The following is a 27,539-nucleotide window of genomic DNA, read 5'->3' as shown; positions in this document are numbered from 1 at the left end:
CAACGCGAGGAGGGGGCTGTTAGGTGCTGCGGCCTCGCCACTCACAGTTCTCTCCGCCCCTCCCCGCGCCCCCGCTCCCTGGCTCCCTAGACCGCCCCTCACGCCGCTACCGCAGCTCCTTTGTGCCAACCCCGCGCCCGCCCCCTCGGGCCCCAGGCCCCGCCCCCTCCACGCCGGCTATTGGCCCGCCGGGTCGCTAGTGGGCGGGGCGCCCCGTCGCCACGGCGCGGTATATAGTAAAGGTAGGGCGTGCGCCCTCAGCCAATTTCTCGGCTCGTGGCGGGTGGCTGTAGCCTGGGCCCGCAGTCCATTTGTTCGTCCTTCCCTTTGACTTTTCCTTGTCCCCTGCCTGTCTCTGCAGAGGTCACAGGAGGCGGGGGCCGAGCACGCGTCCTCGGTGGCAGCTGGAGTGGCAGCTGCGGGTTTGTGGAGCCCCCGAATCCCCAAGGGCAAGGGGAGCGCGTGGCGGACCAAAGAGGGCCAGTGAGCGGTCGTGCGCCCACCAATAGGTGCGGGGCTCGGAGACGCCCAGCCTGCGCGGTCCCTCCCTCCTCCCTCCGCCCCCGCCGCCGCCGCCTCCCCCTCCTCCCGCTCCTGACTCTGCTCCTCCACCGCGCGTCTGGCACTCTGAAAGCCGCAGCGGCAGCGGCGGGTGCAGCCTGCGGAGAGCCAGGCAGGGGACACTGATCGGCAGGAGAGGACGCAAGAGCGCACGCGGCAATCACCCATCTTCAATCCCCGCAGCAGCTGCTGACCCGCCACCATGGCCCGCGGAAAAGCCAAGGAGGAGGGCAGCTGGAAGAAATTCATCTGGAACTCCGAAAAGAAGGAGTTTTTGGGCAGGACCGGTGGCAGTTGGTGTAAGTATGGGTTTCGCAGCTCTCGCCCCCAGCGCCTTGCCTTTCGGCTCATCCCCCGGGCAGGCTCTGCGGACCGCACCGCGCGCTCCGCGCTGGCAAGGGCGGAGGGTCGGGTGGTGAGCACTGCTACGATCGCGCGGGCCTGGGCTTGCTGTCCTGTATGGAATTCAGAATCCCTGGATAGGCGCGGGCAAGCAGAGGGTTACGTATATTGTAGCGGTCTTGGGAACTTGCAGTTTATATGACATCGCTTGAGCCCTTCGGTCCTGGGCATGGTCGGGCTGTGGGAGACTAGATATGTCTCTTCTTGTAGTCAGGTCCTAAAAAATAAGATTTGAGGCTCTGAAAGAACAGCCTGAGGGTAATCGGACCGAATGCAGGCGAGGTTGTGTGTTAAAGCACCTTTTTTTTCTAGTCTAAATATGTACCTCCAAAGGCCGGCGGCGGGCGGGGGTGGGGTGGGGGTGCGGGGAGCGGTAGTGATGGCAGAATCCATACACACTGCAGTATTTCGTAGCGATGCCCAGAGTTTCCTCCAGTGAACTGCCGTGGAGTCATCACAGCCCAGGAATGACCCAGGAAGCTCCATGTCAGGACTCCGTTTCTGAGCCTTGGCCCCAAAACATGGCAAAATCGGGTTGTTGTCAGTGTCTACAGAGCCAGATGCAGAACCGGGTACGATGAAGGGTTAGTGTGAAATAAATGGCACAAAGGCAGAGGCAGGTCATCTGATACGATTTGGGGCAGCCTGTTGCTTGGCTAAATAGACCCCCTCCCCATTGAAAATTATATTGCTTACTTGTCTTCCACCTCTCTACACAGGAAGGGTGACTTTTTTTAAAAGGTCATTTTGAAGGGCAGTTGTAGGCAAATCTGTAAGAGTCGTGACTGCGGAAGAGAGAGAGAGAGGGAGGGAACTCCCCCCTCCTGCATCACTGCCCCCCCTTCTCTAATATCATCATCACCATCATCATCATCTGCACCACTAGCACCACCACTGCAGCCACTAAGGGAGCCCTGGGTAGGTGCTGATGTGGTGTTCCTGATTGGGAGGATCTGTGAGCATGGGCAGGAGAATGAGTCAGGGAAATATTGCTTGGCTGACATTTTGAAATGGAAGAAGCTAGAATATATGATTTTCTGTAGAGGAAAAAAAAATGCACCCTGTAGTGTGTCTCTTGATTAAAAAGTGAAGGGTTAATAATGCATCACACTTCAAGGTTAGTCAAGGTGAAACCTCATCCCATACCTATGTTGGGAAGAATAGATATCCCTGAGCCATGTTAAATGTAGGTCTTTAAAGTGATGGCTTTTAGCTTGTATTTTATTTTATTTTGGGAAATCTCCATCCTTCAGTGGGCTTACTGCCATAGTTCTCATGCATTAAGTATAGCTCTCTGTGTTTCTTAATGTGGAAGGGAAAGCCTGAAGAACACTGGGTGTGTATAGGGTGAACAGCTCCTGGCCTGGGCCATCTCCTAGCAACTCCTGGTAACTAGTGAGGCCTGAGGGGTGCACTGCGGGACGAGCCTTCTCCCAGATTCACTAGGGGTTCCTACCATAGTGATCTGACTCCGGCCTTGTCATGGGCCAAGGACTGCATTGACTCCAGGCATGTTGTAAAATTTGCCCTCTAGTGTTTTTCCCTCTCATAAAATATATTTCTTTCCTCATTCCGATTCCACAATAATATTTGTTTTAGAGGGTAGGAATGGAAGGACTTGTTCTGTAAGCTGACATTTAATAATGCAGCACCTCCACATAAGAGAGAGTCATTTGTGTCTTGATAGCTCATACAGCAAGGTGTCAATACTCTAATGAATGCAGACACCAGGACTGGTGCTCTAGTCTCATCTTTCCATTTTACAAGGTGGAGGTGAGGTGTTGAGCTAAAAATTCAGGTTTTATCTTGCACTAATATGTCTACTCCTTTCTGGCAATGTAAGAAATGACAGAGCCTCTCCTAGGCAGAGAAAGTGACAGCAACCACTTGTCTCCTATGGAGAGAATGCCACCTTTCCAGCACTGGGCCCAACATGGATGCCCTTGGGACGAGGGCAGGTTGTCCTTGGTTCAGTTCTGTTTGTAGGTAGATTTTCACCAAGATGGACGCAGGAGCCTCGCCTGTAAGCTGCTGGAGAAAGTGCAGCATGCAAATCACCTGGTGCTATCCACCCTTTTATTAAGTTAGTACAGGTGTTGGTAGGTTTTAATGTTTACCACTGGGCCCAGATGCCCTTTTCCCTTCAGCCTGTGACCTTTTGAAGGGTACTAGGTTTTTTGGGTTTTTTTTTCCCTGACTGGAAAACCTCTGTTACTTGTATTTAAAAAAACAAACAAACAAAACAAAACAGAAAGAAAAAGAAAAGAAAAGTTGTCTAAAAGGAAAAAATTATTTCTAAAGCTTACTCTCTGAGCCGCCCTGGCTAGGTGGTACAATGAGTCCAGCTTTTCTCTTTGAGCCTGTGTGTCGGTGAGCCCACTGAATAGGCTCCACCACACCTGCATCGTCCACTCTGACCAAGTGACCTCACAGCAGGGGCGACATCTCAGAGCAAAAGAGAAAAATCCTCTCCTTCTCTTAGGGCAGTTAAGATAGGCTGTATTTCCTTCTGTTCAATCAGTGACTTGTTTATCTATAATTATATTTGTATTTTAAACTGTAGCGTCAATGATATCTTCTCATTTTGTTAGAATTTAGTATCTGGGGTCCAAGGAATGAATATAAAACTACTTCCATGCTTAGGCTAAGAGCATCCAGACAAGGTGTGGGGCAAGAAAAAAAGAGAATACAGTTCTCTTTCTGACTATGTTATACGAACTCTTGCACCTCTTAGGAGCATTCCCTGGAAAATTTTTCCAGATCTCCTGACGTCACAGCCTTGCCATTTGCCTACTGCTGCCTGGATACAGAATGCAGCACTTAACCCTTGTCCTTCGGGGAGGCACTGATTGAGTTGGGCAGCTGTGGTTCTGGATTATACAGTCTTTTCATTTTTCCTTATCTTTGTGTGTGTCTTTGCCCTTTTCCTTTTTTTTTTTTTTCAAATAGAAGGGAAAAAGGATTATGATTAGGCATTTTAGTGTGGTTTGATGTATGTTTTACTTGTCTAGAGTATGATTTCCCCAAACTACTTATTTGCTGATAGAAAAGTTGAGCTTTTAAATATTCGGAGAGGGCAACCTGGCTGATTTCAGCCACAGTGCACCCAGTCTCACCCTGCCTCCCTCCTAGCGTGTCCATACATGTACACACACACACACACACACACACACACACTTCTTTCCAATAATACTTTTGTTTTCCTGCTTTTCCCTCAAGGATCCTGGCCTTTAATGCAGGAGATCTGAATGTTTTAAGAAATAACCTAAGGCTCCTTTGTGCAGTCATGTTTCAGACTCGATAACCCTCCGGTTCTCTGTTCCCTCTGCTGCATTCACATTGAGCTGTTTGGCTGGCACAGGGCTGCCGAGCGATGCCTAGTACAGCCTGTTACTATGCGGCTAATCAGGGAGATAATCCTTGTAAACCAGTAACTGATAGCCTCATTCCAGTCTATTGGCTTCGCAGTTGTTTTTTTGTTTTTGTTTTTTTTTTTGGGGGGGGTTGTTTTTTGTTTGTTTGGTTGGTTTTTTTTTTATTTTTTTGGTTTTTGCAGCTATTTTCAGTCTCCATTCTCTTATCCTATGAACTATAGGGAAAAGAAAATGCAGCTTCTCAAGTCAGTCCCTGGTCTGAGTTCAGTCAGAAAAAGAAAGAAAAATTTGCTTGTCAGTTTTTACTATAGCAGTTCCTCTTTCTCCCTCCACCCGTGTTTGGTTCCCCTGATAGGAAAGACAGTGTGCTAGGTCAGGAGAGTTTCACTGGGTTTCTCAGCATTCATTGCCCTGTCTCAGCATAAAAACTTACAGGCCTTTGAGCTTTTGGGGAAGCAGCAGAGCCTGGACTGAAGTCCTGAAATGTCAAGGGATAAGCAAGCGAAGAAAACAGAGGTCTCTAAGGAAGTATACTGTCATATTTGAAATGCATTGCATAAGCACGCAAACATAGCCCTAGATTTTGTTGATCATCTTCATGACGTTTTTCCCCCAAATATATGGAATAAAATTATTTCCTATAAAGAATCTTAGTTCTAGCTGAATTTTTGCCCTGCCCTTAACCGCTCCACAACACAGACACACACTCACACACAATAATGGAGGGCTGCCCGTTCCCCTCTTTTTACCCCACAGTCTGAAAGTGAGGTTCTTTCTCTTGATCACTGTTGGAAAAGGAAGCTCCAAAGACACAGATTGGAGGGGAAGCCAGGAAGGAAATTCATTCATCTCTGAGAAGTTAGCCTTTTGTATTCTGAATATATGACTACATCATAGCCTTTTCGTTTCTGTCTGTTCTCCTTGCAGTTAAGATCCTTCTATTCTACGTTATATTTTATGGCTGCCTGGCTGGCATCTTCATTGGAACCATCCAAGTGATGCTGCTCACCATCAGTGAATTTAAGCCCACATATCAGGACCGAGTGGCCCCACCAGGTAACATGAACATGAATAAATTCAATTCTTCTGGAGGTAAAAGGAGTGTCACTTTTTCAATTGAGAAAACATCCTTCTGAAAATTATCTGTTGTGTGGTATTAAAACCAACCTGGGAAGGAAGAATAGAACTGTCTGTTGCAGCCAGCTCTCCTACCCGCATTGCAGGCAAAGCTCCTGGGGCTTGCAGACATCTTACTTTCAGAGCTCTGCAGGGAGGTGAGAAGAGCCCTGGTCCTCCACCCAGCCTGCCCCTCACCAGCTCTGACCTCCCCCTCGTCCCTAACGCCCATAGGATTTCTTAGTAGGAGCATTACGGGGCCGTTCCAAGTCTCACACACAGTTTTCACTTTCTTGAGGGGGCTGTGACTCAGATAAATCCTTTAAAAATCCACTTTGACTCCTGTTTTTAAAGGCTAACTTATTTTTAGGGATGATGAGAAGCTCTGAAACAGCTACCTATTCCCAGAGACAGGAGCTGTGACTTCAGGGGTCCATTTTCCCACCTGCCGTTGACTGGCAACTTGACCTTGAACAAAGGTGCTCTCCATTTCCGATGTTCAATTTTTATGCTTGATGGTTTAATCGTCTTACTTACTGGCTCTCTGGACCCACTTTGCAGGGTAATTGTCTCCTTGAGCTCTGAAAACTTGGAGCAAGAAAGAGGATATCAGAGAAATGCGAACTGCCCTGTGGCGATGTGGGTGCTGTCACTGAGTGGTCGACCAGCCCTGTATGCATGCATGCCCATGCCAGTCACTCAGCCCCAGGAAGGCCCTGCCATTACTCCTGAGGCTGACAGAAGGACAAGACAGCAGAGCCACCTCAACACGATTGTTCTATTTGTGATGGTACTGTCTGGCTCTTCTCAAAGTTATTGTCGGGAGGACCTGGAGAGAGGAAATGTTGCATAACTTCCGGTTTCTCACATTGTCTATGACCTTGAGACTGCCACTGCGGGTGGCAATGACGTGTTCCCTCTCCACTTTCCCTGGGCAACAGTTTAGTAACAGCTGTATTGAGGTGACAATCTTGAGGCTGTCTTCATGGTACTGAGCAGCCTTGACCAAATGCAGCTGCCAGTCACAGGCTTCTTGGGTCCACCTCATTGTATGAGAAAGACTCTCTGAAGAAAATCTTCGGAATATGCTGGTAGAAAACACTGGTTTTTAGTCCCAAGTCAAATAGTCCTCCATTGTAAGAAAAACCTTAAATATTTCCAGATAAATTTAGATCTAGGGGATTTTGGAAGTGAAAAAAAAAAAGAGAACATGTAAGTATAAATGACTTATACTTGTCAGTAAAATGACTTAAACCTGCTTAATAATCCAGTTTCCAGCAGCTATTTCCTCAAAGAAGTGAGTCTGTGGAAAGGTTGAAGCAAGAATTTTTGTGTACACAGAGAAACGTGGAATTTTTTTTTTTTCTTCCTATAACCATTCCCCTTCTCCCCCAATCCCCCTGTGTAGAAAGATCTTTTCTTTCTTGTGTACTCCTTTTTTTGGTGGGGGGGGGGGTGTCTTTTTAGGGCCACGCCCATGGCATATGGAATTTCTCAGGCTGGGGTAGAATTGGAGCTGCAGCTGCTTGCCTCCTCCACAGCCACAGCAATGCAGGATCCACGCTGCATCTGCGACCTACACCACAGCTCACAGCAACGCCAGATCCTTAACCCACTGAGCAAGGCCAGGGATTGAACCTGTGTCCTCATGGATGCTAGTCAGATTTGTTTCTGTTGAGCCACGATGGGAATTCTGAAATGTAGGATCTTAACATGTTGGACAGTAAAGCATGGCTTTTGCGACAGTAAAGCATGATGTGTCTTTTCACGTTCACTTCTGCTGGAATTTTTGTGGTAGCATTAGAAGTCATAATTTAAATTTGTATAGATCTCTTTTTTTTCCCATTTGAAAGCTATTTTTCAATTACGATGCCATTTTCTAGTAATTCTTAGACTCGAAGTCTTATACTTAAAGTCAGTAATTCTTATACACCAAAGTCTAGCATTTTATTTAATTTCCTAGATTAAAAAAAAATGTCATTGAGTGTATAATCTCTGGGGGTCAGTCTTTAATAGAATTAAAGATTTTCTTCATGTTCTTTGCAGAAAGGAAAATTCCACTTTCAAAAAGAAATAGTTGAAGAGCCAGACCTTTTAAGTGAGGGCTTCTAAATGACCTTGCCTGGAAAAAACTGCTGGCTGAGGTGCTCAATCCTTCCAACACCCCCTCTCCCTGCTTCCCTCCCTCCCCTTCCTCCCAGCCCCTTCCTAAAAGACACATTCTGGGTACCTATATTTAGTGTCCTCACAGCAGTTGGACTGACCTGACAAACAGTCACTTCTCCAAAGGAATGCTGGTGGCTCATCTTGGAAATATGCATTCCTGTCCCATTCCTGTCCTTGGGTCTGAGTCACAGGAAGAGTGCCTTCACGGTCCCCTGTCTTCCCTGTCCTGTCCCTTGGGTTCTTTGTCATTTCTCTGTCACTCCTTTTCCTCATCCCCTCACCCGTCACCTTGCCAGGAGAGTCTAGGCCAAGCTCCCTTTCACCCTTGCCTTTCCAAGGGACATGACATTCATTTGAAAATGTTAGCAGCTTTTGAGCTGGGAGGCCAGGCTGGCAGAGCACTTACTGCCAAGAGGAACAGCCTGTGGCCTCTCCCTGAGTGTTCTGAGGGACCCTAATGGGCCCTCCTCCTGCCAGCTTCAGGGCAGATCTTAAGAATTTGTGTTTCAGGGGAGTTCCCACTGTGGCTCAGTGGCTACGAACCCAACTTGTATCCCTGAGGATGCAGGTTCAATCCCTGGCCTCGCTCAGTGGGTTAAGGATCCAGCATTGCCCTGAGCTGTGGTGTAGGTCACAGATGTGGCTTGGATCCTGCATTGCTGTGGCTGTGGTACATGCCAGCAGCTATAGCTCCAATTTGACCCCTAGTCTGGGCACTTCCATATACCACAGGTGCAGTTCTGAAAAGCAAAAAAAAAAAAAGGATTTGTCTTTTGGGTAGGCAGTAACTAGTCCTTCAGGCCATAAACCAAAAGAATTCAGGGAAGGATACCCTGCCAATTTTTTGGCCTCAGCTTATATCTCTAAGCCTCTGTTGTCATGACAGTTAAAGAGGGAGAATTGTATATTTATTTAAGTCAAAAGAACCTAGCGAGTGTGAAAGAGCTGGTCCATCATTTAAACATATAAAGACTTATTAATGCTATGATTAACTGAACTTGAGTCATGAATACAAATCTGGCCAGATTGGGTTTTGATGGCCCTTTTCACACTGGAATACCTGGTACTCAAACCTCTTCTAAATAACACACGTGAATGTGGCCAAATTAAGCAGTGGCAATTGTGTAATACCTTTGGATCTGTATGTCTCTAATATTGGATGGGGTCCTGGGCTAAACACAAGTCTCAGAGAAAGGACTAAATCATCAAATGGAAGTAAAATATAAGAAAAAATGAATAACATAGTTTCTTGCCCTGAGCAGTGGTCTATTAGTCGTGTTGTTAGGGGACATTGGGACAGATCTGCCTACTCAGCCTGAAAAGCAAGGTCTACTGAGATATTATGTTGTAACATACTAAGCTGATATTTTTGTGGGTCAAAAAATGGTTGCTTATTGGCAATCTCACATTGCCTAACCTAAATATGAAAGCAGTCACTAAAGTCCTGAGCCATGACATGTAGGTTCCTAGTTTTCTTATCTATAAAATGGGAATAGTACCCTGTGAGGATTAAAAGAGATGACAAATGTAGGTAGAGTGAATAATACTTGATAGTGGCAAACCTAGTGACATTAGGTAAAGGGTAGCTTTTAACAGCCACCTCTTTTCTTTTCTTTTTTTTTTTTTTTAATGGCTGCACCTGCAGCACATGAACGTTCTTGGGCCAGGGACTGAATCTGAACTGCAGCTGAAACCTATGCCATGGCAACGCCAGATCCTTTAACCCACTGCACAGGGCTGGGATTGAACCCCCACCTCCAGAGTGACCCGAGCCAAGGCAATCAGATTCTTAACCCATTGCACCACAGTGGCAAGTCCAGCCACCTGTATTTTGATAGCCCTACAATGCAAGCAGTAGTTTCTTTTTGGACACTGAATTCCAGTGTCCAAAAAGCTTTGGATGTTATACCAGGGATGCTTTTTACACTTAGATTTTCATGAAGGTAACAGAATCTTAGTTTTCCATGACAAGTGTTTGGGAGAAGTTGGTTAGGAAAACATTGAAGAAAAATGTTAAGTACATCTAAGTAACACTGTGTAGGCTCTGTAATCTCTCTCTTTAAAATACATTTGTTGGGGAGTTCCTGTTGTGGTTCAGTGGCTAACGAATCCAACGAGGAACCATGAGGTTGCAGGTTTGATCCCTGGCCTTGCTCAATGGGTTAAGGATCCGACCTTGCCCTGAGCTGTGGTGTAGTTTGCAGATGCGGCTCTGATCTCGCATTTCTGTGGCTCTGGTGTAGGCCAGTGGCTACAGCTCCAATTAGACCCCTAGTCTGAGAACAGCCCTAGAATATGCCACAGGAGTGGCCCTAGAAAAGGCAAAAAGACAAAAAATATATGTAAAAAATTAAAAAAATAAATACATTGGTTGGGCTAGTCCCTGCCAAACTTTCCTCCCTAGGGGACCCTCTTAAGAAATTCCTCACGGGGGGTCAGCGTCATCTCTTCTCACCCTGCTAATGGTGTTGAATTTGGAGAGAGACACCACCCTCAGCCACGCTGGGGAGGGCAGGAGGCACGTGCACACCACACACACGCTCAGCAGGCGCGTCCCTGGTTTGATCTTGTGCTCTCTGCCTGTCCAGTGGTGTCATGAAAAAGTCTTCCCGTCCATCCCCTCTGCTCCATCCCACCTTGCCCCACCTCTGCGCTCACGGAGCCACTGTGGAATGAAATGAAGGTCACTCTGTATCAATCAGGGGGTCCATGGAGGGAGATTCCCAGCTGCCCTGCCTCCTGGTAAGCAGGTGTGAATGTGTACTCCTGCTCTTCCTCTTAAGGCTGTGGGCAGGTTTTTTTTTTTCCTCTTTTGTTTGCTTTGTTTTGCTTTGAAGTAGAGATGGATCAGTACAGGAAGAATTCATTTTAAAGGGGTCATATGTTTGGTGAGATGGTAACCACCACCGAGGCAGGAGAATAGGGTATGTGAAGACCAGCCAATCACGCTGCCACCACCAGCAGTCTCCATTTCATCTTGATCGGGCAAAGGAAACATCTCAAATCCATTTTGATCCAAGGCATTGCAGTTATACTCTCAGTGTGATTAAATTCTTGAGAAGTCACTACATCAATCTCAGAATTGCTTATATTTTTTAAAACTACACCACACCTATATTACTCTCTTTCCCTTAAATTTCAAAGGGGGAGGTAGATATATTTGGCTTCTCTGTGCTCCGGAGGAATTATTACTGCAAAGTGCCAACAAGGTGCTTTTCTGCTATTTTGTTGATTCCATCGATCTGTGAACTGACATGATAAATATGTGATGCCCTCCAGGCCTGCCTGGTACTGGTGTCCCCTTTCCTTCTTACCCCCCTCCCTCAAGTGGGTTCAGCCACATCCATGGCTGTGGATGAGCTGGCATTGGTGGCATTAGGCTTTCCAGAGGCTACTGCCCAGACTTGTGGTTTGGTAAAGCGTTGAGGGCAGCGAACTCAAGTCCCCTTCCTCAGTGAGCCTCGCCTTTGGCTTCCACAGCTCACCCACCCAGGGTGCTTTCTCTTCATGTCTAAAGACAAGGGTCCAACTAAGAAGTCAGCTCAGGTGCAGAGGAAGCCTACTGATACCTTTAAAAGGTTTTTAGAGCCACAGAAAACTGTCTCACTTCATACGCTCGAAGTGAGCAGAGCAGAGATCTTTGATAAGTAGGACTGGGTAGCAGATTTCATGCAGAGATGGTGGGGGATAGAGATGAACCTGGGAAGCTCCATGTAGGGCTTTGCCGCTGTGCTCACAGGACAGAAGGGCTCATGGAAGATGGTGGTGGAAAGAGCACCAGCCTCACGGCCTCCGTTTCTACTTCCATGTCTGTGGTGAAATATCGTGACTGACTTGTTGATGTGTGTGTTTGTTCAGGGCTCTCATTCGAGTAATCTCAGGACCTTGGGGCCCGGGAGGGACACAGATAAGACAGGAGAGAAGTCAGGGAGAAGAAGGGGAACAGGGAGGTATCACCTCATGGCTTCCAGCCAGAAAAGTTGTATTTTCCCACGTACATGCAAGAATAGACATCATCAGGGAGTTCCAGTCGTGGCTCAGTGGTAACAAACCTGACTAGTATCCATGAGGACAAAGGTTCGATCTCTGGCTTTGCTTAGTGGGTTAAGGATCTGGCAAAGCCATGAGCTGCGGTGTGGGTTGCAGGTATGGCTAGGATCCCAAGTTGCTGTGGCTGTGCCGTAGGCTAGTGGCTATAGCTCCTATTCAGCCTCTAGCCTGGGAACTTCAATATGCCATACATGTGGCCCTAAAAAGACAAAAAAGAAAAAAAAATAGACATCATCACATAACCTGGATAATAATGGTGTCTTATTTTAGGATATAGGTCAGTTAGCAGATTTTGTATCCAAGGTCAAATATACCATGTATACTTGTTCTTCAGTTTGGCCTTGAATAAAAAAGCATAATTAATGTAAAATAGTATGATTTGGCTATTGACATTTTCCCATTATAAAAGCGGTTTTTTATTGGGTACAAGCACAATCATGACCTATACAAATTATCAAAGCTACATCCCTATGAAATTCTATGCATTTCTAAGATAATGCCCCTGAACTAAATAACTTCCTGCTCACCTGAAGATATACAGCTACAGGAAAAAATCTGATGATAAAGGGTAATTCCGTGAATGGAGAAGGGCCTTCCACCAGTGCGCATGACCATTAGCTTAGGTGAAAAGATTTCCATACACCAAGGGCTGTTGAACAACCAGATAGCTGTCCGGAAAGTTCAGAAACTCATCTTTCTAAGACTTTGCAAAAGAAACAGCTTCTTGAAGGTGGGGAAGGGTGTTTACCCTCCCAGAGGCGGGGAGTTTGACTTCAGCTGATCTCAGGTCACAGTCAAAAGCTGAACCCGAGGTGGAGCTTAGGCTACTGGTTTCCAGAAAGCATAGTAGCACTTTTTTTCCTGTGCCCTCCCTGTGTTTTGTTAGGTAAATTGATATTAATCCTGCAAGAGATAAAATAAAAATTAAAAACAATAAGAAAACCCCTAAGTATTTTAGTGGTACTTGAAGGGGAAAATTTGTGTGTTCGTGTGTATGTGTCTGTGTGTGTGTGTGTGTGTGTGTCCGTAGATATGTGTGAGTATGTGTATGAAATCACACACTACCAGTTTTTCTTTAAATTGGAAACTACTTTTCTATTTGGAGTGTACGGGAGACATAGGATGTGCATATGTTTGTATTTATATACGTGTGTGTGTGTGCGCGTGCACACATAGCTACCTTTACAAGCTTTTTTTTTTTTTTGCCTCTAGGAGGTTTCTATGGAAAATAATTCCTATTTTGAGTGTTTGGTCTAGTGATTTATTAGATGTAGTAAATGACAGGTATAAGCAGCTGTGCTTTGGGATTTCCTTTGCATAACTGTTAGAAGGTTAAAATGGATGCATTCTAGTTTAAATACTTCAGACTCAAAAGTGGATGGAGAAATTATAACCTTGCTATGTTATAAACCTAGTTAAAAGCAGAAATACTTCTTTCTTAATGAAAAGCCTTTTTTCTTTCTTTTCCCTTTCTCTTTTACTTGCCCCTGCTTCCTCCTGCTCTGAACACCTGCTACAGCCAAAGATTGAGTGTTTTCCTTTTTGTTTCTCAAGAGATGGAGAGCTGAGGAGAGGCCAGTGTGGCTCAAAAGCAAATGTAAAACCAAAGTTATTTTTTCTTTTAAATTTTTAAAAATTTTAATTTCAAAGTTTATGTAAAGTTGACATTCATTAAAAACCAAGCACTAAAGTTTCACTTACCCAAATTCTTACTCCTTTTAAGTGGCTTTATTAAATAATAATGTAATTTAAAGCAAATGGTCAGGTCAGGGCAATAGCTGCACAGAACTCAGCCTGGTTAATGTCAGTTCAAGTTCAGAAGATTGGTGAAGCAAAAGGTTAAATCTGTTTCCTGGAATATAATTTGAAACTACCAGGCAGTGATTGGCTGTTCTGCTATCTTTGGCCTCGGGGAGTTGCCACTGCAAAGGAAACTCATCCTTTTCCAAAGCTGAAACTAACAAATGTAAGGAGTGAGCAGTGGGGAGAGGGATAGCTGAAAGTATCTGATCTACTGTGAAAACCACTGATGAGAACCCCAGTCTTTTAAGATGGGATTAGTGTTGTCCTTGGACATGGTCATAGTTGAGGAATTTGCCTGTGGACTCAAGATAATAAAAGTTACCAAGTTCAATCCCATTCCTTTCTATCCCTTCTTTCCATTAGTCTGATAATGTAAAGTCCATGAATTAAAGGATTTAGACATCAGGTCAAGGGTCCTTCATCTGTCTCTTGTATCTAATTGCTTTAGAGAACTTATTAGGATTTTCCTAATGGTTTGGAAATCTCATCAGAAAACTTAATTAAGATTATCCAGAACAGAACAGGCTAGGGGATTGATCTCTGACAGCATCCAGGAAGAGAAATTCTCAGGTCAGCAGGCTCTGGATATAGAAAAGAGAAGAGGCAGAGATGGTAGTTGATAGAGTGAGGGACTTTCCATAAATGTGAGGAAAGGGAACTGGAGCGGGTGCCTAGGAGGTGATGGCCACACTTGACTGTGGGTGGCCTCCTGGGTATTTGTGTATGTATGTGTGTGCTCCCTAAGTGAGGGTTTAGCGAGAGAAGCTGATTGCATGACCTCAGTCCAAACGGTTCATGTTCTTCTGGAAGCAACATTTCGATCAGAGGTCAAGTATCTTAAAAGGATAATCACTAAGGCTTGCATTAGTTACACCTACAATCCTTCAGAGACTCCAGAGGCAACTTTAGCTACAGAAGAGAGAGAGACATGGCTGAGCTCCCTGGGGTTGATCTGTCATTCATTCTTGGGCTCCCTTGACCAAGGTTGTATATCACCGAAAATGGAGAGGATAGAGTACAGACTTTGGCACAAGGTCTCATCCAGCTGGGCACGTCACAGGATTGTAAGACCCCATGTTTAACTGTCCATTTTGCCTCTTGCATTCCCCCTTTTTTTTTTTTTTTTTTTTTTTGCTTTTTAGGACCACACCTGCAGCATATGAAGGTTCTCGGGCTAGGGGTCTAATCGGAGCTATAGCTGCTGGCCTGTGCCCTAGCAACGCCAGATCCAAGCTGCGTTTGCAACCTATACTGCAGCTCATGGCAGTGCTGGATCCTTAACCCAATGAGCAAGGCCACAGATCGAACCCACAACCTCATGGTTCCTAGTCAGATTCATTTCTGCTGTGCCATGATGGGAACTCCCACCTCTTGCATTCTTGTTTTCATCAGTTTCTGATGCTTCTCTTTGCAGAACACAGTCGGGATTCTTTAAGTCTGTTTGATGCCCATTTCTATCACATGGTGACATACAGGCTTGAGGGCTTAGAGCATATACCATACTTATTGAAGGATTTGGGCTTTTAGGTGGAAATTGGTGGACATAAGACTAGTTGTATATAACTCTTTTCTGGGCCAGTGGTGCCATTATGCATGTCATAATAACATCTATGTTAATTAGTCAGATCTTAGATGACTAAATGCAGAAGTGCTTATAAGACTCGCAGGTCCAAGTCTCTGGGTAAGCATGGATTTAGTTTTGACCATGGTCTTTAAGCTTCTAAAGAATTCACTTACTAGCAGTACCCTTTGGGTAGTAAAGAGCCCAGAGCACTAGAGTGAAAGGAGAGAATGCTTTGGGATCTCTCACATGTCACTGGATCTCTTTTAATAGTGGAGACCCTGCACTTGGCATTGGAGGGAACGAAAAGCACTCTGCAGAATCCCACCTCCTCTTTTTGCTCTTCTTTTTTTTCTCTGGGAGAATCTGAGAAGAACATCACTCGTCCTCACACACATATCCAGGAGATGGAACCTTGAGCAGCCTCTAGAACAGAGAAGCAGAAGCAGCCAGAAAGTGAGAGGCAGGCTGCTGGGGAGGAGCGCTGAAGCTGGGACGAGGGACACTGACCTGTGCGACCTTCACCTTGTCATTTAGGCCCTACCATGTTTACTTTCAGCATGACCTTTTAGGGTCACTTTCCTCTTTTTAACCTGTTGGGTGAGAGGCTCCAGATCTCACACCAGGCTTGCTGACGTTTTGTTAGCATTTTGTTTTTTTGCTGTGTCACCTGCTAGGCAGATGGGCCACAGCTGGCATGATTGTGATTTAGGATGCTGGTGTCCCTGCAATCAGCCAGTTCTTCCCTCCTTCCTTCCTGAAGATTAAGCAAGACTAATCAGTGCCTCCAGCACACAGAATACCTGAAAAAGGTTCCAGGCACACCTCTAGCCTGACTGATTCAAATGCATTTGCCCCTGCGTTCTCTGGCTGTCTCTGCTCTGCCTGCCTCTCCCAGAGGCCCCTAGCCTGTGAATGTCCCTCAAGGCCCCATTCTCTCCTGACTCCAGGATTATCCTGGGAGAACGTCCCACCCCCCTCAGTTCTTTCGAACCTCTGGCTCTGGGCCTACCTCTGCATTTCCCTGGGGTCTGGGTCCAGGCAAGTCACCTTGACTTAAGTATCTTGTTTACAGTTCAAACCAGCAATGGGCCTCCCTCCCAGACTTTCTGTATTTCATTGTGGCAGCCCTATTTACCATTCTAGCTCAGGCAGGAAATCCCAAAGGAAGCTTCTACTCACCCCTGTTTATTTTACTTTATTTATGTTTGCATGTATCTGTCATCTTCATTATGTGGCTTCCTTGTACCATAAATGCTCATGATGCCAATTTTCTAACTTAATGTAGAAAAGCATTATTTAGGGTATATTTAAATGGCTTAAGTCATAGAATTTTCTGTGGATTGTGAGCATCTTTAAATTTTTTTTTTTTTTTTAATGGCCTGGGGCATGTGGAAGTTCCCAGGCCAGGGTTGAATCTGAGTCACAGCATTGTGGCAATGCTGGATCCTTTAACCCACTACTCCAGCCCGGGAATTGAACCCAAACCTCTGCAGCAACCTGAGCTGCTGTAATTGGATACATAACCCACTGTGCCACAGCAGGAACTGCTTAAAAAATTTTAAATTATAATAAACTTTTTTTATTTTTAACTGAAGATTTTTTTTTTCTGCTTCTTCCCCTTTGACTCACTTCCATCACTGTTGACAGCTTTTTCTCTTGAATTCCTTAGGTTCTACATCATCCTTTCTGAGGCGATTCTTTTTTTTTTTTTTTTTTTTCCTTTTAGGGCCACCACCATGGCAGTGGAAGTTCACAGACTAAGGGTCGATGGGACCTGCAGATGCTGGCCTGCGCCACAGCCATGAAATGTGGGATCTGAGCCACGTCTTCGGTTTCCACCATAGCTCACAGCAACACCAGATCCTTAAAGTACTGAGCAAGGTCAGGGATTGAACCTGAATCCTCATGGATACTAGTCAGGTTTGTAACCTGCTGAGCCACAGAGGGAACTCCCTGAGATGATTCCTAATGTCACTCGTAGTTTGTCTCAGGCACCCACTCAGCCTAGCTCCAGACCCTCCCATTCCTGGTCTTCATCGCCATCCTTTCCATTTTTCTTGTGAACAGTAAGCATGGAAGAACTTGCCCATTCAGCCCTGAGCTGGGCTTCTCTCATTATACCTGCTTTAGAAGCTCAAGGCCATCCTTAATGATGAGAAGAAAAAAAAAAAAATGGCCATTTAGCACAGCCCCTCCTGAAGCCTGTTTTCAAGCCTCACTAATGGTGCTGCTAAATGCCTACCACACCCTAATCATCCCTTCCACTTTAACTCGGACACTATTTTTATACTTGCATCAGGATTGCCACACTCAGGTTCTGGTTCTCTTAAGCAGTGGTTCTCAAACCAAGAGTGCTTAAGGATCTCTTGTATTTGTTAAGCAGAGATTCTCAAGTCCCACCCTTGGAGGTTGTGACTTAGCAGATCCCAGATGGAGCTTGGGAGGCTGCTTGTTTAACAAGTCCCTAGGTGGGAGTGATGTGGGTACCCTGAAGAGCTGTGATGATGAGGCACCTTTTGTCCCCAATACAAAGAGGGCAGGTCTGGGAGTGGGGATTCAAATAGGGTTGCCAGATTTGCAAATAAAAATACAGGATGCCAGTAACTTTTTAATGTAAGTTTGCCCCAAATATTATATGAGACGTACTTATATAAAAAATTATTCATGGTTTATCTAAAATTCAAATTTAACCCTGCATCTTGTATTTTATGTGGCAGTCCTAGAATAGGATGCCGTCGTGATGGAATCTCCACCCACCGTCTTGGATGGTGCTGTGAAGTGTTGTTCAGATATCTGTTAGGCAGTCCTGCAAATGGCAGAATTTTTTGGAAATTAAAGAATCTAAAAAGTCAGTTAAAGAGCAGAAATCCCAGGTACTCATACTTTGGTTTTTTGCTGAGAATAACCACCTAGGTTTTGAATGGAAAGCAGGAGTGGTGACTACACATAAATTCCATGGTCCTCCAGTTTAGGCTAAAAGATCCAGAGAAATGTCTCTATTGAGTAGGCTTGAGTTGTAAAGTTTGTATAGTCATAAATCAGTTGATTAAAAGGATTATGGAAGAAGACCTTCAGTCTTATGTGCAGTTAGGGAAGGGAAGGCCACCTGCTCCAGATGCTGGCTAACAATGCATTGTTTTTTAACTTGGGCACACAGGAAGAAAGATAACAGGCTTTGAAGTACATCATGCTTGGGTTGGAATTCTGGTTCCACCACTTCCTTTGTGACCTTGGGCCAGGTACTTAACCTTTCCATGCAGCAAGTGTTTTCATTCATAAAATAGAGATATGCCTATCATGAAGTGTTGCTGGGAAAATTAAATGATGTATGATAATAAGGCATAGTCATTGGTACTTAACGTACTTAACCTAAATGCCAGAGAAGGGATTTCACAAGAGAGATAAGAATTTGACCTATTCTTTTTTTTATATTTTTTTATTACTCAAATGAATTTATGACATCTGTAGTTGTATAATGATCATAATCTGATTTCACAGGATTTCCATCCCACAGCCCAAGCACATCCCCCCACCCCCCAAACTGTCTCCTTATTCTTTTCAGTGAAATGGAATTACCAAATACATTTTATGTGTGGAAAGTCTGCTTTTGAATTATCTTGGTTGACTGCCTTCTCACTAATGATTTTCCCTGTGTTTTTCTCACTTTCTCCCTGGTCTAGGATTAACACAGATTCCTCAGAGCCAAAAGACTGAAATTTCTTTTCGTCCTAATGATCCCCAAAGCTATGAATCCTATGTGGTAAGCATAGTGAGGTTCCTGGAGAAGTACAAAGATTTGGCGCAGAAGGATGATATGATTTTTGAAGATTGTGGCAGTAAGTAGACATATTTTAGATGTTTGTGGTTGGTTTATTCTTATTTCCTGTTTCTATTTGGTATTTAATGATTGAAAGATATGCCTGAAATAAGTAAAAGATGGAACTCTGGCCATATTGAGAGGGTCCTTTTTTTAAAAAAAAAACAAAAAAAAACAGGAAGACTTTTTGGGTTGGGCTTGTATACAGTGAAACAAACAGTATAGCCTCAAGTATTACTGTTATTTGCATTTGAAAGGGGTCTTACTTTTGAACATTCCCAGATATCTCTGGTTCTACTCCTCAAAGACCATAGTTAGATCCACCGGTTTTGAGAAGTACAGTTGCTTATATTGTATTGTCCAGATTTCTGAACCATCCCTCCCCCAACCACTAGTCCCTACAGAAGAGTTCACAGGGACTTCTCTTACTGAAATGACCCTTTGGCCTGATTAGTTGTAACCACACTGATATCGATGAAGGAGTGTTTATGGTCAGGGTATATTTTAGAGACCCTGGCTGGGGTAGATAATGAAATATCTGAGCATTTGGATGAGGGAAGTGACTGATGAGTGTAGAGAGTAGTTCTTAGTTTCATTAAGCCATTGACATGAATGCACATCCTCCCGCTTGCCACCTGGAGTATGAATTTCCCAGCCTGTTGGCATCCCTACCAAAACAAGATTCCACAAGTTACCAAGTGATTATCAGTTTTTCTGATTCAGTTCAAATACAATTGTTAAATGGCAGATTTTTGTGTAATGGGGGGTAAATTGCCCTTTTAAGTCATTTTGAAAGAAAGATTTTCACTAAATTTTTCTCATTAGAATTTAAATGAGATTTTCATCTTATTTTATAGAAATTAAAATATATATATACACACATATATACATACATAGATATAAAATTTATGGTATTTCCATCAATCTGCAGGATGCTTTGTTTTAACCTTGAATTCGATTTGCATTTATCCTTTCCTTGGCTCTGAAATAAAGAATGCAACAATAAAATTTCTCCATTGAACAAAGGCTTATAAGAACTCCGTGTTAAAAGAAAAAAAACTCAAAAAAAAATTGTTTTAACCATGAATTGTGGTTGAAAAGGAAAAAAATAATTCTTTCTTATTCCCTTTTTACTGTTTAACCTGTCAGTTAGGGGCATAGCTCCACAAAATCCTGACCAAGAAGCTTCCAGTTCTGAAAATTGGCAATCTTTTTAGTGTGTGTTCTAATTATAACGTTCCTGTTATTGAGCTAAGCTGACGTTGACCTGTGTAAATGATGCTACTCATGAAGAGCGATCCAATTTCCTTTCGGTCTTCTAAACAGCGGAGTCATCCATTATTTAAAGGAAGAGAAATACTGGCAGAGACCAAACATCATGTGCTGCTTGTCAAGCACTATGAAGCTTTGGTGTGGGGTCAGGTACTAGCTATTGCTTTTGGTAAAATACCTTTTAAGGTCAGTGAAGAGATGAGTGATGGCTGCTGGAAATCCTTTCTAATTCAGATGATACATTAAGTACAGAGTAGCCCTGTCTTAGAATAGGTCATGGTGACAAGGAACAGAGTCCTGTCTTTCTCAGGGAATTGTTGGTACAAGGGAAAATGGTGTTTGCCTTTTCAGATGTGCCCAGCGAACTCAAAGAACGAGGAGAATATAACAACGAACGAGGAGAGCGAAAAGTGTGCAGGTTCAGGCTCGAATGGTTGGGAAACTGCTCTGGATTAAATGATGAAACCTATGGCTACAAAGATGGCAAACCCTGTGTCATTATAAAGCTCAACCGAGTTCTGGGCTTCAAACCTAAGGCAAGTAATATTTTAAATCATAGAATTTAGATGAGTCAGTCACTTTCGAAGTCCTTAAATGGTATGGAAAGAGAATAACAAGACTTCTAAAGGATACTCAGTGACATCTTTGAAGCTCAGTCAGTAGAGTAACACTGAAAACCTCTGTAGTCACCTTGAAATTCTTAGGTCATTAATCTCATTTTCTCAAGTTAGAGAAATTCTGTGAGGCAAAGCCAAATTCTGATGGAAGTCCTGCGGCCCCGTTATAGATTTCCATAATGTAATACTATAACATAACCTCCTTAAAAGTAAAATTAGAGAAAGGTGTCTTTAAAACCCACCTGCGTGTTGAGTCATACTCAGATTTTGGTATTCTTGGAACCATGGTATTTTTTTTTTTTTTTTTAATGATCTGATAATCTGAAAGAACAGTGTTTTTTTTTTTGTTTTGTTTTGCTTTTTTCCTTAATGAAGATTTCATTGCAAAATTAGAAGTTGAGTACTGTCTAGGTTGAACTTTGATAATTATGCTGTTGGCTTTTGCCATGATTGCAACTTATAATGGATAAATATTACTGGAAATGACCAAAGATGGCAAATGGCCTTTGCTCACCATTTGCTAAGATGATAGCAATTCTTTCAAGTTAGAAGGAAAAATATATGGGTGTTATCTCTGCTTTTCTAAAGCTGCTCATTTCATTCTTTCTCCCAGATCATGAATAATATCCTTTTCTCTTAAGCATATTTTCTTCCAGAAGGTTTCCCCAGTTGTTCATGTGAGCATTGCCATTAAGAGGGTAGATTTTGGGTTTTTTTTTTGGCTTTTTAGGGCTGCACCCATAGCCTGTGGAAGTTCCCAGGCTAGAGGTCAAATTGGAGCCTTTGCTGCCAGCCTATGCCACAGCTACAGCAACATGGGATCAAGCTGTGTCTGCAACCTACACCACAGCCCACAGCAATGCTGGATCCTTAACCCATGGATTGAGGCCAGGAATCAAACCTGCATCCTCATGGATGCTAGTCGCATTTATTTCCGCTGCACCACAACGGGAACTCCTGACTTTGGTTCTGATAGGAATTGACTGCAGTATACAGAGATACATGAACAAACTTGCTTCATTTTTTGGAGACTGGCTCTTTTGTTCATTAATTTTCTATCATATGCTATTAATTTGTTTCCACAATGCTTGTTACCCATGAATAATATTTTCAAAAGAAAATGAATGTAGAGATGAAAAGTCTTATTGATGCAACTGAATGATGTATCAAAGCTCCTTTACTGCCACCAGAGGCAAAATGGATCAGTGGGTGGATGGATGGTTGCCTGGCTGGCTTGACGGATCTCCAAAAATAAATGTATCTTGTGACAGAATTTTAATCCTCTTTCCACTTAAGACTAGGATATAATGGAAGAAAAATGCTGATTACCATTTTATGACACTTATAATTGATATTCATATTGCTAGGAAACTCTTCACTGAGAAAAACCAGCTAAGTAGCAATGAAAGGAACTGGTGCCATGTGTCCAAAGAAAGGACTAATCATGATCTTTGCTCTCTGAATCCCTCACTTTTGATAATTCCTCTTCATAGACACTGAATGATATTTGTCCCCTACAGAGGCAATCCTCCTAGTCTATTGTAATTCACATCTCTTTCTGGATCTATAAAGATATTCTGTTAAAGGGTTGAATTCAGCTACTCTTTCTTTTCATCCTTTTTCTTTTCTTTTTTTTTTTTTTTTCCCCCCTTTGGACTCCCCTTGGTTATCCATTGCCACTTTCTGATTCCACACCCCATCCCAAATCCCCAATTCTTTTGTTGGTCTTCCAGGGGTAGATAGATGTTCATTATACTTCTTCTGAGGTAGATGTGAGCTGGGGGTGTAGGAAGGCAGGCTCTTGAATATTTCGCTTTAGTGGTCATTTTCCAAGTGTGCTATGGATCCCTTCGATGGGTTCACCGCTTCACAAGACCTCTTTATTTAGGACAATGCCACCTTGACTATTTAACAAACTGGACTTTCTAACAAAGCTGGCACTTAAATGACAGTGCCTTCGCTAAAGATTAAAAAAAAAAAAAAAGTGTGTGGGGGAGAGAAGTTTTCTTGAAGGCAACACACTTGAGGGAAAAGGATGGCATTATTTATTCATGACTCAGGAGGAAAGACCAAGTTTTATAAAAACAAATGTCAACCAAATTTTCCATCTAATTATAATCTTAGCAAATGAGGGAGTATTTCTGAGTTGGCTCTTATTTTTTCATTGTCTTTGAATAAAGCCTATAATGGGTTACCATTAGAAGTTCCATTTAGTACTCAGCTACATCACAGCTTATTTGTAGTGGTCACACAACTTAGGCATTTATTTTTATTCAAGAAAATCACAGCATGACCTTTCCTAGATTGGTTAAGGGAGTCATTATTTGCTGTCCTCAAGTGTTTTTATTTCATTTGGCCAAAGTGTAATTGTTTGGGCTACAAGCAAGCTGTATATTTCAGAAATTTAAAAATTATTTACAAACTTAATGACCAATGTGCGTTTTATTTTTAGCCTCCCAAGAATGAGTCCTTGGAGACTTACCCAGTGATGAAGTATAATCCATATGTCCTGCCCGTTCATTGCACTGGCAAGGTAAGGAGCCCTTCAGAGTTACTGAGGGTAGTGGGAGGGTGGGGCAGGGAAGAGGGGACAATGAATGAGATTGTTTTTTAAGTTAGAGGTAAAGCTTTAACCTTGGAAATAAGAAACACTGCCCCTAGGAATTAGTCTCAGTCAAGTGAGTTGCAGCTATACTGGGTAAATCTTAACAGAAAGCTGTAAGAAAAATAAAACTGTGTGGGAATTTCCTGGTGGCTCAGTGGGTTAAGGGTCTGGCAGTGTCACTGCTGCAGCTTGGGTTGTATTGAAAATTGGATCCCTGGTCTAGGAACTTGCACATGCCATGAGTGTAGCCAAAAAATTTAAACATTTTAAAAAATAATGAAACTATGTCAGTTTTTCCCCTGGAACAAGAAACTGAACTATTCCACACAAGTGCTTCTGTGGCCCACATGCTATGTTTAAGATTTGAGGCCAACTTTTTTTTTTGGCAATTTTATATTAAAAATTAACTTTCTTGGAGTTCCCACTATGGCACAGGGCTTCTGTGGCCCACATGCTGTGTTTAAGATTTGAGGCCAACATTTTTTTTTTTGGCAGTTTTATATTAAAAATTAACTTTCTTGGAGATCCCACTATGGCACATGTTCTGTGGTGGCAGGGACATGGGTTTGATCCCTGGCCCAGTGCAGTAGGTTAAGGTACAGTTGGTACAGCTGTGACATAGGTAACAACTCTGGCTTGGATCTGACCTGGCAACTCCATATGCCATGGTGTGGCCAAAAAAAGAAAAAATGTTTTTGGATTTTCTTTTAAATATATTAAAATATTAGGGTAGCTGTCAGCACATATTGTCTTTAAATCTGAAAACAGGTGCCTGATGGATTATTTAGAGAGAAGCAGAATGAAGAAAGGGAATCCCCAAACAGTCCAATTTTATGTTGGCACCAAAAAAACAAATGGATACCAAAAAATTAAAGGCAGAGAGTTAAATTCTTAATGTCATTGAAAATATCTCCCCCTGAGCCAACCCTGAAAGAGTTTCTGACTTTCACTGTTGGCCCTACTTCTAGGAGGTTGTACTTGAAAAAAGGTTTAGTTGGTCTTTGCTGCAGTTCCCCATGGGTACAGTGAGAATAGCCTCCTTTTACGACCATTTCTCAAGGCTGCTAAGGATCAGGCCGAGTATGTGTCAGTTCCTCCCATGTCGGAGCCCATGTCCTCTAGTGGTTAATGTCCACTTCCTTCTGAGAAGGATTGAGCTAGGCGTGTCAGAGGGTGGCTGGTTTCCTCCAGCGGTAGTTTGCAGATGGCTTTGTGAGACTAGAGGGTCTTACTTTGTAGGCGAGTACACATAGTGATCCAGGATGTGAGCCATTAAAATCTCATTTCCTCTCTGGTTTTTAGCGTGACGAAGATAAGGAGAAAGTTGGAACCATGGAGTATTTTGGCCTGGGCGGCTACCCTGGTTTTCCTCTACAGTATTACCCTTACTACGGCAAGCTCCTGCAGCCCAAGTACCTGCAGCCCCTGATGGCTGTGCAGTTCACCAACCTCACCATGGACACTGAAATCCGCATAGAGTGTAAGGCGTATGGTGAGAACATTGGGTACAGTGAGAAAGACCGTTTTCAGGGACGCTTTGATGTAAAAATTGAAGTTAAGAGCTGATCACAAGCTCTTTCCCACTAGCCATTTAAAGAGTTTAAAAAGATTCAGAAACAAAAAACCTACTAGTCTTGAACAAACTGTCATACGTATGGGACCTACACTTAATCTATATGCTTTACACTAGCTTTCTGCATTTAATAGGTTAGAATGTAAATTTAAAGTGTAGCAATAGCAACAAAATATTTATTCTACTGTAAATGACAAAAGAAAAATAAAAATCGAGCCTTGGGACGTGCCCATTTTTACTGTAAATTATGATTCCATAACTGACTTGTAGTAAGCAGTGTTTCTGGCCCCTAAGTATTGCTGCCTTGTGTATTTTATTTAGTGTACAGTACTATAGGTGCACACTTTGGTCATTTTTCAAGCCATGTTTTATCGTATCTGTTTTCTACTTTATGTGAGCAAGGTTTGCTGTCCAAGGTGTAAATATTCAATGGGAATAAAACTGGCATGGTACTTTTTTTTTTTTTCTTTTTGAGTTTGGCTCTTTCAAAAATAATGGCCCATCAATGAGCATTTTTAACACACTCCATATAGTCTTTTCCTGTGGTGTTAGGTCTTCATTATTTTCTTTTTTCCCTGGGTCTAGGTGGGGGGGGGGGGTGGGCTGGGCTGTCATGGGGGAACTGCCCTTTAAATTTTAAGTGACACTACAGAAAATCTCAAAAAGGTGATGGGTTGTGTTGTGCTTTGTACTGAATGCTGTCTTGACTTCTTTTCCCCTGTCCTCCAGTCCGTTCGAAGCTGTGTATGAGATCTGGAGCACCCGTCACTTTGGCTAGTGATAGGGTGGATTAATTTGCTTTGTACATTTTCTTTCACTTTCCTTTTTTCCTTTCTCTGGAGGCATCACATGCTGGTGCTGTGTCTTTATGAATGTTTTAACCATTTTCATGGTGGAAGAATTTTATATTTATGCAGTTGTACAATTTTATTTTTTTCTGCAAGAAAAAGTGTAATGTATGAAATAAACCAAAGTCACTTGTTTGAAAAAAAAAAAAATCTTTATTTTGGACTTTATAAAAAGCAATGCAGTACCCCATAGACTGGTGTTAAATGTTGTCTACAGTGCAAAATCCATGTTCTAACATATGTCATAATTGCCAGGAGTACAGTGCTCTTGTTGATCTTGTATTCAGTCAGGTTAAAACAATGGACAATAAAAGAATGAACACATTTCTCATGTGAATGATTCACTCTTGTCTAAATGTCCCAACCTGTGACTTCTTTCTCTACTGCTAGTTATCCAAGATCTTGAAGAAATACTGAACCTGAAAGACAAACACATTGATTTCATTAGTTCATATGGAAGTTTGGCCTTTTCCACCCAACGGAGGCCAAGAGCAGGGCGAGGACTCTGGACACTGGAACACCAAAGTGCACACGCCCCTCCCCCAAGGGACAGCTAGGTTAATCGGAGGCAGAGATTCAATCAATGAAGTTTTAAAGTTCAAGTTTAGAACTATTTTTCAGCAATACTCAGTTTAGAAAACATGAAATTTTGGTTCCTGCTAGTCCTTCATGAGATATGGCTATTAAAAAAAATCATGTCAAAGTTGTTAATAATTCTGTTTATAAAAGAAGTGAGGTTAGTAATCAGAAAATGGGCAGAATGGGGTTCCCGTTGTAGCGCTAGTGGGTTGCAAACCTGGCTAGGATCCATGAGGACGCAGATTCGATCCCTGCCCTTGTTTAGTGGGTTAAGGATCCTGCGTTGCTGTGGCTGTGGTGTAGGTCAGCGACAGCAGCTCTGATTTGACCCCTAGCCTGGGAACTTCCACATGCCACAGATGTGGCCTTAAAAAGCAAGAAAAAAGAAAATAGGCAGAAGAAATGTCTATTTAGACATACAGATGGTCAATAGGCACATGAAAAGATGCTCAACATTGCTAATTATTAGATGAAAATTAAAACTACAATGTGATATCACCTCACACCTGTCAGAATGACCCTAATTAAAAAGTCTGTAAATCACAAATGCTGGAAAGGGTGTGGAGAAAAGGGAACCTTCCTACACTGTTGGTGGGAACGTATATTGATGGAGTCACTGTGGCAAGCAGTACAGAGGTTCCTCAAACTAAGAATTGCTAGGATCCAGCAATCACGCTCCTGGGCGTATATCCACATAAAACTATAATTTGAAAAGATACATACACTCCTATGTTCATAACAGTACTGTATATAATAGCCAAGACATGGAAGCAACCTAAATGTCCACCAACAGAGGACTGGATAAAGAAGATGTGGTATATAAAACAATATTATTCAGCCATAAAAAAAAAAAAATGCCATCTGCAGCAAAATGGGTGGACCTAGAGATTCTCATACTAAGTGAAGTCAGTCAAAGACAAATATATGATATCATTTACATCTGGAATCTAAAAAAGTGAGAGTTCCCGTCATGGAGCAGTGGTTAACGAATCCGACTAGGAACCATGAGGTGGCGGGTTCGGTCCCTGCCCTTGCTCAGTGGGTTAACGATCCGGCGTTGCCGTGAGCTGTGGTGTAGGTTGCAGACACGGCTCGGATCCTGCGTTGCTGTGGCTCTGGCGTAGGCTGGCAGCTATAGCTCCGATACGACTCCTAGCCCGGGAACCTCCATATGCCTCAGGAGCGGCCCACG

At 43.2% G+C, this 27,539-nt stretch overlaps 2 protein-coding genes across 5 annotated transcripts in view; one reads left to right on the top strand and one right to left on the bottom strand.

The window, feature by feature from the left end:
• ATP1B1 (ATPase, Na+/K+ transporting, beta 1 polypeptide) lies at positions 635-25,107 on the top strand. The gene is given in 6 exon segments (NM_001001542.1): positions 635-860; positions 5,265-5,393; positions 18,717-18,872; positions 20,477-20,661; positions 23,195-23,275; positions 24,650-25,107. Coding segments are annotated over 6 exon segments (912 nt in total). The 5' UTR covers positions 635-763; the 3' UTR covers positions 24,914-25,107.
• NME7 (NME/NM23 family member 7) overlaps positions 25,374-27,539 on the bottom strand; it is a 272,370-nt gene continuing 270,204 nt past the window's right edge. For 2 of the 4 annotated variants that reach the window (XM_021089441.1, XM_021089442.1), the window contains one exon: positions 25,923-26,187. In XM_021089441.1, the coding sequence (XP_020945100.1) occupies positions 26,155-26,187 (33 nt within the window). In that variant the 3' untranslated portion in view covers positions 25,923-26,154. Of the gene's footprint in view, positions 26,188-27,539 lie in introns of all 4 variants that reach the window. The other 2 variants (XM_021089439.1, XM_021089440.1) reach the window with 2 other exon arrangements.

Source organism: Sus scrofa, chromosome 4 (genome assembly GCF_000003025.6).
Source record: "Sus scrofa isolate TJ Tabasco breed Duroc chromosome 4, Sscrofa11.1, whole genome shotgun sequence".
Taxonomy (NCBI): domain Eukaryota; kingdom Metazoa; phylum Chordata; class Mammalia; order Artiodactyla; family Suidae; genus Sus; species Sus scrofa.
The sequence above is the reverse complement of the archived record's forward strand: the minus strand, read 5'-3'. Positions and strand labels throughout refer to the sequence as shown.